Genomic DNA, 16,917 nt, shown 5'->3' with positions numbered 1-16,917 from the left:
GTTAGTTTGTTTGTTTTTTAAGGAATTAAGTTTGATATGCTAATAAATAAATTAAGTAAAATAAAGGAATGTAATACATTTAATCATTAAATAATATTCTAGAATTTTAATAAATTTTATAAAAATGATTTTTTTTTTTAAATAAATAGTAAAAATAAACTTTTTTTATTGCTTTATTTAATTTTTATGTTTTTTTCTTTAAATAAATATTGTAAATATATTTCAATCACTTTAATAAAGAGAATACTAAAAATTAGATTCTACTTAATATTTATTCATATATTTTAATTCTTAAAACTATCAAAAATACTTTCGTCATCTTGTATATGAGCTTTATTGTTATTACTATTTTCTTAGGAACATTCGTCTAAAAATAAAACTTTATCCTAATTGCATTTAAACTAATTATGATATAAATGTTAATTAAATAAGTCTTTTTAATCTTATACTAGGTTCAGTTTTATGTTATTTTTTTACACATAATTAGAAACCAATATTTCTTCTTTATCATTTTTTTCTTCTTCATCATTATCTGCTTCTTCATATTGAGGTAGATTCTATTCTTAAGGCTAAAATATAGAATCATCTTCTTATATTTGTTAAAGATCATATGAATGCTATTCATCTATAAATAAAACTCTTTTAGGAGATATGTTCATTTGTTTTACATTTGTTTTTTTATCATTTTAATTAAACTATTTATTAATATTTTTTTTATATTTATCTTATAAGTAATCATTTTCATTTTAACTTATCTAATTTATAGAAATTTTTTATTCTTCTTATAAATTACTTGTTTAAATATCTTATAAACTATTAACTAGAGTATTTTTTTATTAAGTGTTTTATTTATCTAAATTTTATGAAGATTTATCTAATTCTCTGCCATCTGATTCAATTGTTTCAAAAGGCTCATTTTCTATATTTTCTGTGTGCAAGTAATTTTTTATCTATTTTATCTTTTTACTTGCTAAATTTTCTGTGTATACCTATCGAATTTTAATAAAATTAATAAAAAAATTCAACACAGAATTCAACGAATTTCAAATTTAATAAATAAAATAAAAGTAAAAGCAAATATTTAATAAATTTAAAATCAAAATAGAATTAATTGAAGAATGTAATTAGATTATATTCATTTAAATAATGATAATAAAAATTAAAAGAATCAAAAATAAATTGTGAAAATAAATAAAATTGATAAATTTACTTCAAATTCTAAATACTTTTCTCTTATTTATTATTTCATATCAACAATTTCCTTATCAATTTTTTTCTCTTTTATTTTATCTTTGATTTTATTTTTAAAGGATTCTAATGTGGTTGTTGCATAATCTTTAAAATGAGTAGCTTGCTCTTCAATTATTTCTTAAGCTTCCATAGTTTTAGTTCTTACGTCTTCTTTTATCATTTGGATTTTAATTTATGTGTCAGGATCATGTACCTTTTAATTTATATCATAGATCAAGCTCTTTGCACTTTCTTTCAGTGAAACTTTTGCCTCTTAGTATTTCTCCTTTGCTTTAGAGAAAAAACCAAAAATTTATTCTTTTTTAGACTTAAAAGTAATAAGGTTTAAGAATATAATTTTAATTAATATATAATATTTAAATTTCTTACTAGTTTTTATTTATCTTCAGTGTTACTCTTTGATAATGTATTAACAAATTTTGTAGAAGAAGAGGAAGTTGATGAAGATGATAAAGAATTTACAGATTAAAAAGGCTTTAAATCTTATTATTTGTTATCTTAACTGCTATTAAATAGTAATTGCACATTTTTTTTTTCTTAATCTTAATCTTTAACTAGAGTTGTATTATTTTTAGAATTTAACTAAATGTTTTTTTCACTAATATTATGTAATTATTATTCTTACACTTCTTATTTCATTTAATCTTCACTTATTTTTTAAGATTGCAAAACTTATTCCTCTTTTATACTTTTTAATGTAATACAATTATCATCTACCATTTTATCTTCATATATATTAGAAGAATTCTTCTCATAAAGACCTTTATTTAAATCATTACTATTTTTACTATCTTTAAAAATTGAATAAATATTTAAAAACTTAATAAATAGGCAATTAATAAAATACCTAAATCATTAATATTATATATAGAAGCATTTTATTTAGCATTATTACTTATTTAAAACTCATTAAGTTGATTAATTATATTGTCTTGATCAGATACAGATTAAATTTCAGACTATTCTTCAGATTCTTAGAAGCTATGTTAGACATATTCACTTTTTTCTATAATAAAACTTAATAAATATAATATTCATAAGCAAATACAAAATAAACCTAGATCAACTTTAGTCTCTTCAATTTACTCTTCCTATTTATCGCCTTATATTTCATTTAAATCTTCAACACTTATTACTTTCAATGCCTTTTATTCTAACTAATGATTAATGATAATTAGCAACTTGGCGAAGCAGAAATAATAAATTTACTAAGTATCTATAGCGATTAACTATTTCAGAGGAGTAAAATTTTTTATTAAATATAAACTTTTTAACTCCTTTTAGACACAAATATTTTTTAAATTGCAGGTTTCCTCCTTGTTTAATGAAATCTAAATTTTGATCTTCCCTTTGTAATAATTTTTATAAAATAAATAAATATTGCTCAAATATAAATTTACTTAAAATATCTACCATGAATTGCAATTGTATTCTTTGATGTAACTAATTTTTCTTCCATACTATATATGCTAAGTACTATGTCTTATGCACAAAAATATTCCTAAGTTGATAGATACGCTAAACTACTCAAATAGTTTATCACCTAATATAAATTTATATTTTGAGTGTTTTTATAAAATTTAGTATCAATAACTCCTATAAATTTACTGCACTCAAAGCATCTATCATTTCCATCTTATTCTCTTAAAATAATAAGATTTTCCTAGTAGTTTTTCATGTACAATTTAAATTAAAATAGTTTGAAATATCAAAAATTTGTATTAAATACTGTAAAATTTGTTTTTGATATTAAATTAATGATCAGTTTACCAGCTAATTAAAGGTGATCAAAATTACTATAGATTAACTAAATAAATAAATGAGATAGAAAGATAGATAAACATTTGATTAGAATTTTTAACATTCAAATTTACTACTGGGTGACACCTTTAATTTTTCATTTTCAAGTTTATTGTTTTATTTTATTTGAAAAAATAAAATAAATTAAATAATATCTAATACCAAATATTTTATATTCTAAAAAAAATAATTCATTTTTTTACCTTTCTAAAAAACTAAAATGTAATTATTTTATTTTTAATGTTTTATAATTTTTTATATGTTATTTCTAAATTAATCAATATACATGCTATATATTATTATGTTAATAAACATTAAAATATATTTTTTTCTACATTTATTTATCTTATAAATAAACATTACCTTTTATAGTTATTAAGAATATTTATTAGATTTGTAACTAAGTAAGTATTTGTTATTTAGAACATTATTAAAACTGGCGTAAAAAACAATTAAAAATTATTTATCATTAATTGTGAAATTTAATCCATTTATTTAGCAACATAATTTTTTTGGAAAAAGGCAAAATAAATAATTTGTCTTAATAAAAATCTTATAACATAAAAATTAGTTTTGTTTCTTTAAAATAAAGAATTAGAATAATTATTACTTTATCAAAAAAAGGTACCAGTGATAAAACATTTCGCTAAAAAGAAGGAGAAGAAATTAAGCAAATGCATTCATAGTTTATGAACAATAGCATCTCAAATTCTATTATTGATTTGAATAACATGATGTAGTATCCTTAAAATAGTGCCAATAAATTTTAAAATAATATCAGTAAAGTTAATGATTCAATATTTTAGATATTACCAGGAGATTAAAAGAGTGTTAATTAGCCTTCTGTTTTGAATAACACAAAATATAAAGGAAAGTTTGTTTTAGCTAAGAGACTTTCTGAATCTAATTTACATAATAATAATAACAATTAGTAAAAGTGTCCTCCAATTTAAGTGAATGATAAGCTAAAGTAAGATAATTAAGCATAGATTCTTAGCACTCAAAAGAGAAGTTGTAGCAACAATACATCAATGCCTAATATATAAAAACCTGTTATGAATAATCAAAAGTAAAATAACCCTGCTATATCTAAATTAAATGAGGAATTAGAAAGAGCTATGAAAAATAATATATTTAATGTCAAGGATTAGAATTTAAGTAACTAATTTGTTGAATACAATCAAGGACCAAGATTTAGGGATGGAAAGATTGTACCTTATACAATAGTTGGATCACCTTAGCTCTTTACAAAGTATCATAATCTAGAAGAATAAAAAAATAGCATAAAAGATTAATTAGTAAATGTTATAAGGCAACCCAGGAAAAAAAATACATTTAAGTATACTGATAGTGGTACTAATTAAAACTTATTACTACGCAAAAACTCTTAAATATAACTGAATGCAACAGGGAATTTCAATAATTCAAATCTTAATTAAACTAATAGTGAAAATTCCTCTGACATCAGATTGAATACCAATTACTGTAGCAAATTATTTTATTTAAATTTTACTTAAAAATAAATTTTTTTTTTTTAGAACATAAATCAAGCTTTAAGAAGAGTTCTACATACGCTATGAACAATTCAGGAATTAATAATATGAAAAAAAAATATAGAAATACTGATTTTGATGAAGTAAGTAAAGAAGAACTTATTCATGAGATGAATTTAGCTCTATTGAGAATCAAATAAAATGAAGAAGAATAATTGAAAAAAGAAAACCAAATGAATTTTGAATAAAGAATGCTCTTAAATAGAGAATAGCGTATACTAGAAAAATACAACAAAACAGTTACTTAATGGGTTAAAGATATTAGTAAACTCTCTGATTTCAGTCATAGAAAACCAGAAGACTCTTTAATGATAAAATCAGATGACTATAGAAAGAAAATAGAAATATTTAACGCATTTGATAGCTTGAGAAGTGATGAGCAAAGATTCGGTCAGCGTATTTGGTATATGATGCTTCGTAAAAATAATGTGAAATCTGATAATAAAATAGTAAACACAAATGATATTTTAAAAAATGTAGATAATGATTAAGATGTGTATTTATCAAAGTCAAATATAAGGAAGTTTGTTAATTATACTTAATAATAAGATATATCAAAACTAAAAGATCCTTAAATTTTTGATCCTAGAGAGCAAACATAATCAGATATATTCAGTAACTTTATGACTGTAACTGTAAATAATCCATACAAGCCAATAGAAGTAGTTCGTAAATCAGTAGGAGAAAAGAAATGCCTAAATTTAACAAATAATAACTTTAATTAATCATAATCCTCCTATTTTATGAACACTTAAACCTATCTAGAAAATAAAATTTAAGAAAACATACATCTTCTAAAAAACAGAATTGTCATTCCAAATGATGAAAACATGCAAGACTTATTAGTAATTTTTAATTTTTATTATATATCAATCAATTAATTTTTACAAAAAAATTTTAGATCTAAGGAAAGAATCTTTATGAAATTGAAAACAAATCTTTACTCACTGATGGAAATCCTAATAATTACAAGTATGAAAAATTAAATGTAATAAGAGCAGCAAACAGTAAAATTTATTTTTGATGTTGATAATTAATTTAAAAAAATTATTTTTTTAATTACAAAGACTAAATCTTAAATAGTAGCAACAATAATAACTATAAATCAAGTGACGTAGCTCATTCTGTAAAAGAAAGTGCTTAACAATCTTAGCATGATTTAGATGATGAAGTTGTATATGAAAAGCAATATGATGTTGGGGAATTGTCAAAAACAGGATATTATTTTTTCAAAGATCTTTGAATTATGTTTTTGCTATCATATTTATTAACCAAAAACATCTAAAAAAGATATTATTTTATATTTAAAGTATTTTAATAAATTTTATTTGCATTAAAAATGATTATTTAATTATATTATTAGTTTATAAAAACTATTAAATAATCTTCTGCATTTTCCTATTCATACCATAATTTTTTCAATTTTAATTTAAAGTCTCTTATTAAAAATTATTTCTTTTAAGATAATATAATTCAATGAAAATATGTATTTTTATTCTCAATGAAAGAATATTTAATAGTTATTATACATTATAATTAAATTTATAAAATAACTCAGTATAAAAAAATGATAGAATACCACTTAATAGTAAAACTTAAAAAATATTCTGACTAAACAAATTTGTAATAAATAAACTATGTTTTTTAAATTAAATAATAATAAATCTTCTCGTTAGAAGGATTTAAGATAAAATTTTCGTGCCAAGAGAGGTAAAATTTTTAAAATACCTAAAAACTAAAAATGAATGAATTGCTGAAATATTCTTAATCATATTTAAAAAAAATATAATCGTTCAAATAAATAGTAGGAATTAAAAATTTAAATATAAAATGTTTATTTTTCAGTCATATTAATCAATTTAGTCATCATCGTCTTCATCTTCGATTTGATTATACTTATAATTATTATTATTTTTCTATTTATCATTTTCATATTTATTTTTTTAGTTAAAATTTCTAAAATCAAAGTCATCATCTTCAACATCATCGTAATTTTTACGTTTTTAAATTGAAGGCTATTTTTATTCTAGCTTCTAAGTGTTTTTAAGTAATTAGCTTGTACTTTCTTCTAATTAGCTTATTTTATCTTTGTATTAATTTATTTACTGATTATTATTATTATCAGAATTTTTAGCACCATTACTCTTTTTAAACTTTTAAGAAATATCAAGATCTTTTTTAAAATTGGAGTAATCATTTTTGTTGTTCTTATACATTTTCTTTTTTTAGTAATTCTTGTAAATTTAAAAGCTAATTATTCCAATAATGACAGTGATAATCCTATTTTTAAATTTTAAATTCAGTTAATGATTAAATTTTAAATTCAGTTAATGATTAAATTAATTACAATGGTCCACGAATATATGATAGATAATCATACTCCTTGCTTAACGGTGCTATAATTTCATAAAGAGAATAAGTAGTACTTTCTCCTTTATTGTGATAATATCCTGCTACAATATAATTTCCTTGATAGATCTTTTACTGATAAATAAACTATATGCTATCATCTGTTGTTGTATTAAGATTTTCAAATAGCTTTAAATGATTAAAATCAAAACCATCTTATATCCCGTCAACAAAAATATCAGTTGTATTTAAAACTCTGATTTTATTTGCTTAATAACTTACAAGAACGACAAAATTTTTAATAGGAACAAGCTAATTATAATAAGCAGGCTATTTATTTATATTAAATTGCTCATCTTCTTCTACTTGAATTTAAGTTTCAAAATCAAAAACCTCTTTTAACTTACAAAACTATTCCATTACTTTATATTCATAAGCAAGTAACTGTTGCTGCTTTGTCAAAACATATAAAATGCTTGAAATATATGGATCAAGCTTGACTTTTAATATTTCATAGTCATCCTTTAAATATTATTTTTTATAATTTTAAATTTATTTAAATAATTAATTTAATTTTTTACCAGTTAGCAAGAAAAAGGGAATTTTTATAAAGTATTTAAGTTAAAAAAACCAATTTCTTTATCAGCTTTATTAAATTTAAAATATTTTTAGTGTTTTTATTTGATTTATAAATATACTTACTGTAATATAATATACTAGGTGCATTCATTTTTTACAAAGACAAGATAGGCAAGTTTTGAGAACTGAGAGACTCTTTTGAGATGAAAGTACCGTTCTTGTAATACATACTTTTTGATAATTAATAAAACAAATTAAATATATTAAAACTGAATTTTATTTACTGTAAATTTCCTTCATAATCACCTAGTAAAAAGATCTTGAAGCTCTAAAATTAAAGATACTCAAAAGATGTGACTTATTTCTGTTATTTTATAAATATTTATTTATTTAACTGAAATAAAATAGAATCTAATATTTTTACAGATATGTCAATAGTACTTGAAAAAGAGTTTAATGGAAAGAAAAGATCTGTCTTTATTTTGTATCTAAACTAATTATTTCCTTCAGCAAATTAAGATTTAACTTTTTGATTATCTATTCTAGCCATTCTTAAATTTTAATCATCACCTATAGTGGCCACAAATACGTCATCTGATCTTTAAGATAATGCTATTAAATGTATCTAATGCCCAGGAGTATAAGGATCGGTAGCTAATTCTCCAGAAAAATCATGAACTAAAATAGTAGAATCAATAGTCAATGAAACCATCATTAAATTTGCTTTGATTCCATTATTTGTTTGATACTAGAAAGTTTGCAAATTTTTTAATTTCCTAATTTTCTGAGGGCATTTTACTGTTAATTTTTTGTCCACTCTATTGGAAAAAGTATATTATTAGAATTCAATCAGCTTTTAAGGTTTTAGCTTCATTTTTTAAGTGTTTGTCATGTAAATGTTATTTATTTTAGATGAAATACTCTCTTCTTTTTATTCAGCTGTAGGATCTTATTTATTATTTACAACATTTTGATTTGGCTAAACCTTTTTCTTCAATTAAGTAGTGTTGAATTCCTTATTTAAAATTATTTATTAGTTAAAAAATCTTTTAATTTTTTGTAAAAATCTACCTAAAATGTGACATTATTTTTTATCATGTTTTCTCTTAAATTTGAAAGAAGAGTTAGCTTCGATTTGTGCAATTCAATTAGGCTTTACAATTATTAAATTTCTAATGCTATAATGTCGATTTTTTGTTGATTTTCTTGCTTTTACTAATTTATCTAATCGTGAGCCTTCTAGTCATTTTAATACATATCTATATCAATATGTACTTCATCCTCTTGATTTGTGAGTATTTCTTGTGAGATATATTCATTAGAAGCTTATTGTGTTCCTTAGTTTTCTTATTTTTCATCAATAAAATCTCCTTAATTATAATTTTAATCTTAATCTGAATTTCTTGTATCGATTTCTCCTTCTGAAATGTCCTAAGGACTATCTTAAGAGCTATGATTCTAAGTATTATCAGTAATTTCTTCTTCTTTTTCTGTATGCTAGCATTAAAATCTTACTGTAAGGACTAAAAAGATTAAAAGAACCTATAAAATATGCTTTTTCATTTACAATCAAGCTAATTCTTTATATATTAAATTTAAATCTTTTTTTTAATAGGTTTTAATTATTTTTAATAAAATCTTCTTAGCTGAGATTTTCTAAAGAACAATTCTAAAATAACAAATAAATAAATAATTATGCGAATTTCTAAAACAGAATCTATTCAAATTTTTTAATAATAACAACTTTTAAATAGAAGGAAACAAATAAAAAAAGTGACTATAATTAATTAAATTTGAAATTTTATTTTCTAAATAAATTAACAAAAAAATATGAAATATTAACAAAAATATGAAGTATACAGAATGAAGTAAAAGCTTCAAATTTAGTTTTTTAAACCCACAAAAATCTCTGCTAATCCAATCCCTTTTGATTTAGACCTACTTCTCATAATTCTGTATTTTCATATCATATAATCGTTAAAAGATAATTTGAAAATGATAATTATCTTTTTTCCGACTTTCAAGACAAATAAAGAACAACCTTTACTCCACGAAATTTAAAATAATTTATCTATATAGTTTTTAAAACCAGAGGTGCTATAAATATATCCCAGGAAATAAGTTTTTAAATCGAGCGTTACAAATTAGATAAATTATTTAAAATTTTATAGGAAATTTGTTTTTTAAATATTTTTAAATCGCTCATTCAGTCCTATATTTTTAAAACCAATCCCGCTGCATGTATCCCGTATTCCCCCTCTAAAATCGTGATCTCGCAAATGATAAAAGGACAGTTATGAATAGCGGTTAGGACTTTCACTATTATAACAAATTTTTTTTTCACAGTAACATTAAAAAAGAAAAAACCTTAAGAAAAATAAAAATTTAATTTTAAAATTTGAATTTGAATTTAAAGATATGAAATTTTGATTAATAGATAAGAAAAAAAACTAAAACTTAACTTAACAATAATCCATAAATATATAAATTAAGAAGAAAACAAAAAATAAATTAAAAAATAAAACTCAAAGAAATTAGAAACTTGCAAAAATAAATAAAAAATATGAAAAAAATACAATTTATACATATTTATATAATAATTTAAGCTACCTTTTTTATCAAAAAAATATTCGTTCGAAATTTTTGTAAAATAAATTTTTATTGTTTTTCAAATTTTTCAAATTTTAATGAGAGAAATAATAAAGATATTTGTGAACTATTTAGATATTAATAATTTGATTTTTATAATGCAAAATAAGCAATTTATATGCAATTAGATCAATAACAATTTTTAAAAAAAATAAATTTATTTTTATATATTTTTTAATATATTATTAATATGAATACTATGATTTATAACAAGTAAAACACTTATTTATTTTATTTATATTTCCTATCTTTCTAAATAATCTTAATAGTTTATTTTATTTGAGAATATTAGTGTGTTTTGGATTTACATTTTTTTTCTTCAAACAAAGTTTTTTCTAGGCTAACTTTTGTTTTAAGTATTATTATTTTTCCTAGATCTCTAAGGACTGTTTGATTTACAATATGTATTTTTTTATAGTTTAAGAGAATCTTTCAATCTATTGTATGGCTTTATGACTGTTTTTTTATGATTATTTTTTAAATTAGCAGTTTTGTTAGCTTATGTTGGTTAAATAATAATAGAATCTAAGAAAGTAGCAGTCTTTCTTCCAATATCGTTAGATGCGTCATTAGTTTAAAAATATGAATTATATTACGATTAAGATATTATATCAGATACTTACTTATATTATGAAGTGTCTTTCTTTTAATTTTATATTTTTACTTAGAGAATTTATTTTTATTAGTTTTTATTTGTTTATTATGGTTGAGATTTATTCTAAAATGATTATTTATTTAAGCCATTTTAATTATTACTATAATTTTATTATTTCAATTAATCATTTTTATTTTATTATTTCTAAACATTATTTTAAATATTAGTAAATTAAGTTATTATTTGATTAGGCTACTATTGCAAATCATATAAATATGGTTAGCAAATATTTTCTTTTTTTATTTCTTTTTCAATAGAAGATTATGAAAAAGGAATGCTCAAGCAACTTTCAGGAGATTTTATATAGTGGTTTTAAATTGGAGAAATCTAAGATGCAGAATCAAAGGTTTGAAATAAATTTTTACTTAATGAATCTTTTTTATAATAGCCTTTGCTATTCGATTCTTCGTTATCATCTACTAAATTTTTAGGTGAGCTTAAAATTGGCTTCTAGCTTACTTGATTTTAAGATTTTTCTCTAAAAGGACTTTAGTAACTATTTGCACTCTATTTTTTATTTATTTTTATTAAAATGATATTAAAATCTTTTATGATTTTATATTTTTATATTAAAAAAGTAAAAAATAATTTTTACAGATAAAAGACTGATAACATCTAATTGCCTTTTCTTAAGCTTTAAATTTTCTTCTTTTAACTTATTCATATTATTAAGCAAGCATTTTACTTGCTTAGAATATTCAAAACACTTTTAGTTCTCTAAGTATTTGATAAGACCACTAAAAGAGCCATCCGAGTCCTAATCCTTTTATTGTTTGAGTTAAAAATGATTACTTACTTGATTTTAATAAAACAAATAAAATACTCTCTATGTTTTATCGCTTGTTTCTTGCAAGTATTAAGAAGAGTTTTGCATACTAGAGCTTCTTTATTGCTAACTAGCGATATTATTATTTGGGATGCATATATCATAAGGACTATAATCTACAAGAAATTTTTAATTGATAGGCTTTACTTAGTTTTTATTTGAAAAATCTGAATATTATGATTTTGATCTGTTTCTATAATCCACCTATTAATTTTAAAATGCTAATAGGTAAGCTTATGGAGAGTCCATTCCTAAAATTTAATAAAATAATTTTTAATAAAAGATTTGATAAATGAAAAGAATGAATTTACTTTGAGTTTTCATCTTTTTTGATTAAGATTTTGCAGAATTTAATTAATTAATTTTTTTTGATATTTTAATTAAATGCAAACGCAAGATTTTAAACAGCTATTTATTTTCACAAAATTTAAATGGCAAGAATCTTTTTCAAAAAATTTAAATAGCATTAATCATTCATTTTCAAATTTCAGCATTAGAATATTCAATGAATTAACAAATTAATCATCAATCTATCTATTGTTTTTTTAAATGAAGTTAATTTATATTTTTTTATTAATTTGATATTTAAAATTTTTTAATTTTACTCATATATATTTATTTTAAAGTTTAAGTTGATCATTTTTAAATAAAAACCATAAACACTGGTAAGTTGAAATATAATACAAATATATTTTTTTAAAGTAAGTAAATAATCGATTCTTATGCTAAATGAACTTATTAATAATGTGCAATATATTTCAAATTAATAAAAACAAAAAGGAAGACTTTAAATATATATAATAATTAAAATATATTTAAAAAATAAATTAATACATTTTATTTGATTCAATTATACTTCTTGCTTAATTTTTAATCTAAGTCATTATCAAAACTTTCATCATAGCTATTATATGCAACATCTCTTTAATCATTATAATTACTTTTGCTTTACCCATTTTATTCTCTGCTTTATAGCTGTCTATTAAGCATTTGTTGATTTTCTTCCATTTTATAAGATTTACCATTTGTGTTATTTCTAACTTACTCAAAATTTTAGTTGGATTGATAGTTCTCTCTAAATTTTTAGGGATTGCTTGATTATCTAGTCTCATAGTTTTTGCTGTTTGAATATTCTTACCTTGAAAAATTATTGCTATCGTATTTTTCATTTATGAATTCATATTTTGTTATCAGATTGTTAATAGACTCTTCATCTATTAAATCATTTTCTTTTTCTTAATTTAAAGAAAAATTTAGGCCTGTATTAATATATTCGTCTTCAATATCATCAGAAGTATCTTGCTGTTACTATTTTCCTTAATATTGTTGTTTATTGTTGCTATCAAGTTATCTCTGGCTAGATCTGTTTCTATTTTTTTACTTATATCTTTTCATAAGATATGTAATCATAGAATATATTGAATTAAATGATTAGTTTATGCGTTTTTAGCAAGCTTAAACCAGTTTCATCTTATTTCTCTTACTAGGATCATAATGCCTTTTGAAAAACTCGGTGATATATTATTTGTCTTTAGGTGATAAAATATTGTACTTAGAGCTGAAACCTTCGCTGTCATCGTTATCATCATTGGAATTTGAAGAATTGTCATCAGATTTTTAATAAAAATCAGATTCACTTTCATTGTTTTTTGATCTTTTTAATAACTACCTGTGATAATAACTATCTTAAATCTATTTTTATTGACTATTATTGCCAGTCAATAAGTTATTTGAGAAATTTTTTGTAGTAGAATCTTTTAACTAAGACATACCATCAGAGGTCTTAAAGCTACCATTTTAACTAAATTATTCTATTTGATCCTATACATTTTTTTAAAACTAAGCTACAGCATCCCTTAAAGATTAAATATCAATGCTATTTTCAGATAATTATATCTATTTTAAGATTGAATTTTCAAGAGAGGATAGGACTTATTTTAAGGGTAAGTTTAACTTAATATCGACTTCCATGATTTTTTATTTTATTTAAAATTTTTTTTAATTTATTTAATATTTATAAAAATTAAATTTTTTAGTTTGAGAATATAAAATTGAATAAATTCCAATAATTTGCTAATTAGAAGTTATTTTTTATATTTTTACAAATATTTAGAATGAAAATTCAAAATTCTAAATTTATCTTAAAATAATTAGAATAAATAATTAAAATATATATTTTGTGTTCAAAAATCTTACAAAAATAAAAACTTTACCTTCTAATTTGAATTTAAGAAAATTGTTAGAGTTTTTAGAATGCCTTTGAAAAAATAATTTTGATTTTCTCAAATAAAATCTAAAATATCACTTTTTTATTTTTGAGTGAAATATTTTTAATCAACAAAATAGTTTTGATTTTTGTTAAAATTACTAAATTTAACATTATTTTTTTCTTTAAAATTTTGGTTTCTATTTTATTTTTAATTTTAATATTTTTAGTGTAGCTAAAATTTATCATTTAATTTTGCTATTTATTTTTAAAATAAATTCTGTTTTGTTTGAATATTTGGAAGTAAATAAGTTATTGTTGAATTAATTTTCATGTTTATAATGCATTTACTATCAAATTAAATTATTTTTTTTAAAAAGAAAATAGAATGATCAATTCAAATTATTTATTTGATACTCGAAAAATGAAGAAATTTAAAATGATAAAAGGATTGTTTATTATTCTTAGTAATCGTATTTTTATCTATTATGTCATTTGTTGCTGTTTGAATCTTTACTATTTAGCAAAGAATTATTTTTGATAAAAAAATAAAGTGATCATTGATTGCTACAATGTTTGATATAATATAATAAATCTTTTAAAAATAACGAAAGGGGAAAATATTACTTTAAATAGAATTGTAAAACACATTAGTCTTTTTAAATAAAAAATTCATCTATCAAATCATTTTTAATATTTTTAATATATTAATTGATTGATAAAATTAAGAGAAATAGGATAACTATAAAGTGCAATCCAAAGAAAAATAAATCTCTCTTTCATATTTTTATAGGGAATAATCAAAATCTTTGCATTAAAGTTAAATAAATTGAAAGCAGATATTGTCTGTCATACTAAACATGAAATAAAACTAGCCTTAAGTTAAAAAAGTTTCTAATGGATAGGGATCTGCGTAAAATAATCTTTAGCTAGAATAAGTGAATGAAATAATGGATAGAATATCTTCAACAATCAAGGATAAAATCAACACTGAGGCAATATATTACTTGATTTGTATAATCAGCACAATCACATAATACTTTAGCATTTATAAGTTAGTAAGCAATTACTTTATTTCTGTTTATTTTTAAAAAGCTATAAATAAAAACTGTTATTACAGTAGTAGATGAGGGAATGCTTGTCATCTCATTAAGATGGGTGATATAAATCTCCTTGTATGCTGTCTCATTTTTACACAATATAAAGCTTATTTTTTTAAAATCAATTAGAATGTGTATATCTTCAACTTCAAGCTCTTCTTTTACTCAATACTTGTTATGACTCGCAGATTTATTAGTCGAATTATTAAAGCCAGAGAAGCTTCTGATCCATTAAAACTTAGACCATCAACTTCTATTTTTATAGTGATTCATGCAGCAATAATATTCAACATCTTATATCTTTGCATACGTTTATGGCAGGAAACATATTCATATACATCAATAATCTTTCTAGCATACTAGTAAATTCTTTTGATACTAATTATCTTTGTTTATGAAATCTACTAAAGATGAAAAAGTTCATATTTATTATATAAACTCGTTATTTGTGCTTATTTCAATTTGGATTTCATCAGATATGTTAAAAACGTGTAGTAAAGAGAAACAAATAGAAATAAATAGAGTCTACTAACAAATTTTAAGAAAGCACACAAGACATACCAAATATTACTATTAAAATATATAAAAACAACTTCTTACTTTAGTTTTGAAGTTTAATTGTTCAAATAAACATAAATTCTAATTTAATTTTGTATAAGTAAGTCACCTGATATATTTTAAATATGGGACAAGTGTTACAGAGTAAGAGCATTAGTTTGGTTTTAATCATGATCTTAATTTCTACTTTAAAGGTAAAATAATTGAATTCTAAACCTTTATAATGAAGTTTTTATAAAAAATGATAAAATAAAGTTATTGCTATCAAATTGAGTGAAATTATTTATTTTTCATGCTTGCTACCTTACAAGTGCTTAGATGAAGATATCAACTATGACTATTTTACTTCTATGGTGATTGCAGCTATAACAACCTTAAATTTAATGCTATTTTTTGCAATGGAAATATTTGTGAACATTGGTCTATTAAATAAGCTATAGGCTAAAAAATTAGGTTGTTGGAAATAAATTTCTGAACAAGAAGCAAAAGCTTAATAGTATTTATATTTTATCTTTTATAATATCAAAGAAGATTATTTATAAATTAAATAATAAAATATAGGAATTTTTATGAATGGAAAGAAAATTAACCATATAAAAGAAATGTAGTTGTTAGCTTTTAAGATAAATGGTATAGATCGATAGGAAAGACAAATCTCTCTTAGCCAGGAAGTTTTAAAAATACAATCTTTTATGTAAATTTTTTTTTTTAAAGTAATTTCCTTTAAAAAATTTTATTATCTTTAAAGCTAATTTTCCACAAGGTAAAGAAATCAAGAAAAGCTTTAATTATACTTTCGGGATTTCTAATGGTATTTTAGGATTTTATGATTCTCAAAACAAAGAATCCTGTGACATATGCCCTTACTTTGATCTAAACTCTAATAGTTTCAGGTTTTCTGATTATTCAAAATAGAAAATTATCTCAAAATTTCAATTGATTATATAAAATAAAAATAAATTATATTAACTATAAATAAATGTTTATATCCAAAAATATTATTTATATTTTTTAATTATTTATGAAGATTTAATTAAAATTTATATTTTTATTTTTCATTACTCATTTTTTATCAATTTAATTAATAAATCAAATATGTCCTCTTACTTATCATTTCCTCAATTTACAAATATTAATTTAAATTGTTAAATTCAGCTTAAAATTTTAAATGTATGTATGTATAATATTATTAAAATTTCAATTCATTTACCATAATAAATAGATAAATATTAATTTGAATTATAAAATTCAACTCAACATTAATTTTACTTGCTGATTTATTAAATAAATATAATTTAAAAATTTTTTAAATTATAAATTTAATATGGAAATAAGTAAATAAATGTTATTTAAATTAGTAAATTAAACTCTACATATTACTTGTTAATTTA

At 20.9% G+C, this 16,917-nt stretch overlaps 7 protein-coding genes across 7 annotated transcripts; 3 read left to right on the top strand and 4 right to left on the bottom strand. All coding sequences in view use genetic code 6, as the record gives it.

Moving 5' to 3' along the window:
• Positions 1-275: 275 nt before the first annotated feature.
• Positions 276-2,886, bottom strand: TTHERM_00564520 (peroxidase family protein; the record flags this gene model as incomplete). Its single annotated transcript, XM_001022051.3, has 8 exons — positions 276-989; positions 1,211-1,558; positions 1,621-2,042; positions 2,099-2,257; positions 2,309-2,408; positions 2,461-2,599; positions 2,652-2,794; positions 2,860-2,886. The coding sequence occupies 8 exons, from the start codon at positions 2,884-2,886 to the stop codon at positions 276-278; spliced, it is 2,052 nt and encodes a 683-aa protein (XP_001022051.2).
• Positions 2,887-3,725: 839 nt separating this feature from the next.
• On the top strand, positions 3,726-5,847 carry TTHERM_00564510 (hypothetical protein; the record flags this gene model as incomplete). The annotated part of the gene is made up of 4 exons (XM_001022050.1): positions 3,726-4,536; positions 4,590-5,449; positions 5,506-5,611; positions 5,672-5,847. 4 exons carry the CDS (start codon positions 3,726-3,728, stop codon positions 5,845-5,847), a joined length of 1,953 nt encoding a protein of 650 aa, XP_001022050.1.
• A 598-nt stretch (positions 5,848-6,445) lies between these two features.
• On the bottom strand, positions 6,446-9,095 carry TTHERM_00564500 (transmembrane protein, putative; the record flags this gene model as incomplete). The annotated part of the gene is made up of 7 exons (XM_001022049.3): positions 6,446-6,884; positions 6,952-7,475; positions 7,535-7,599; positions 7,656-7,762; positions 7,817-7,896; positions 7,957-8,547; positions 8,604-9,095. The coding sequence occupies 7 exons, from the start codon at positions 9,093-9,095 to the stop codon at positions 6,446-6,448; spliced, it is 2,298 nt and encodes a 765-aa protein (XP_001022049.2).
• Positions 9,096-9,362: 267 nt separating this feature from the next.
• Positions 9,363-9,803, top strand: TTHERM_000564499 (hypothetical protein; the record flags this gene model as incomplete). Its single annotated transcript, XM_012799189.1, has 1 exon — positions 9,363-9,803. One exon carries the CDS (start codon positions 9,363-9,365, stop codon positions 9,801-9,803), a length of 441 nt encoding a protein of 146 aa, XP_012654643.1.
• A 697-nt stretch (positions 9,804-10,500) lies between these two features.
• TTHERM_00564490 (hypothetical protein) lies at positions 10,501-12,100 on the bottom strand (the record flags this gene model as incomplete). Its single annotated transcript, XM_001022048.2, has 4 exons — positions 11,974-12,100; positions 11,660-11,913; positions 11,432-11,599; positions 10,501-11,343 (listed from the first exon to the last, which is right to left on the bottom strand). The coding sequence occupies exons 1-4, from the start codon at positions 11,984-11,986 to the stop codon at positions 10,501-10,503; spliced, it is 1,278 nt and encodes a 425-aa protein (XP_001022048.2). The 5' UTR covers positions 11,987-12,100.
• Positions 12,101-12,508: 408 nt separating this feature from the next.
• TTHERM_00564480 (endo-1,4-beta-xylanase xylA, putative) lies at positions 12,509-13,678 on the bottom strand (the record flags this gene model as incomplete). The annotated part of the gene is made up of 1 exon (XM_001022047.4): positions 12,509-13,678. Exon 1 carries the CDS (start codon positions 13,631-13,633, stop codon positions 12,509-12,511), a length of 1,125 nt encoding a protein of 374 aa, XP_001022047.3. The 5' UTR covers positions 13,634-13,678.
• Positions 13,679-14,728: 1,050 nt separating this feature from the next.
• TTHERM_00564460 (transmembrane protein, putative) lies at positions 14,729-16,466 on the top strand (the record flags this gene model as incomplete). The annotated part of the gene is made up of 6 exons (XM_001022045.3): positions 14,729-14,926; positions 15,098-15,330; positions 15,632-15,720; positions 15,782-16,022; positions 16,088-16,220; positions 16,275-16,466. 6 exons carry the CDS (start codon positions 14,729-14,731, stop codon positions 16,464-16,466), a joined length of 1,086 nt encoding a protein of 361 aa, XP_001022045.3.
• Between the last annotated feature and the right edge of the window lie 451 nt (positions 16,467-16,917).

This window comes from Tetrahymena thermophila (assembly GCF_000189635.1).
Source record: "Tetrahymena thermophila SB210 genomic scaffold scf_8254495, whole genome shotgun sequence".
Classification (NCBI taxonomy): Eukaryota; Ciliophora; class Oligohymenophorea; order Hymenostomatida; family Tetrahymenidae; genus Tetrahymena; species Tetrahymena thermophila.
Note: the sequence above shows the minus strand (reverse complement) of the source record. Positions and strands in the feature narration are given on the sequence as shown.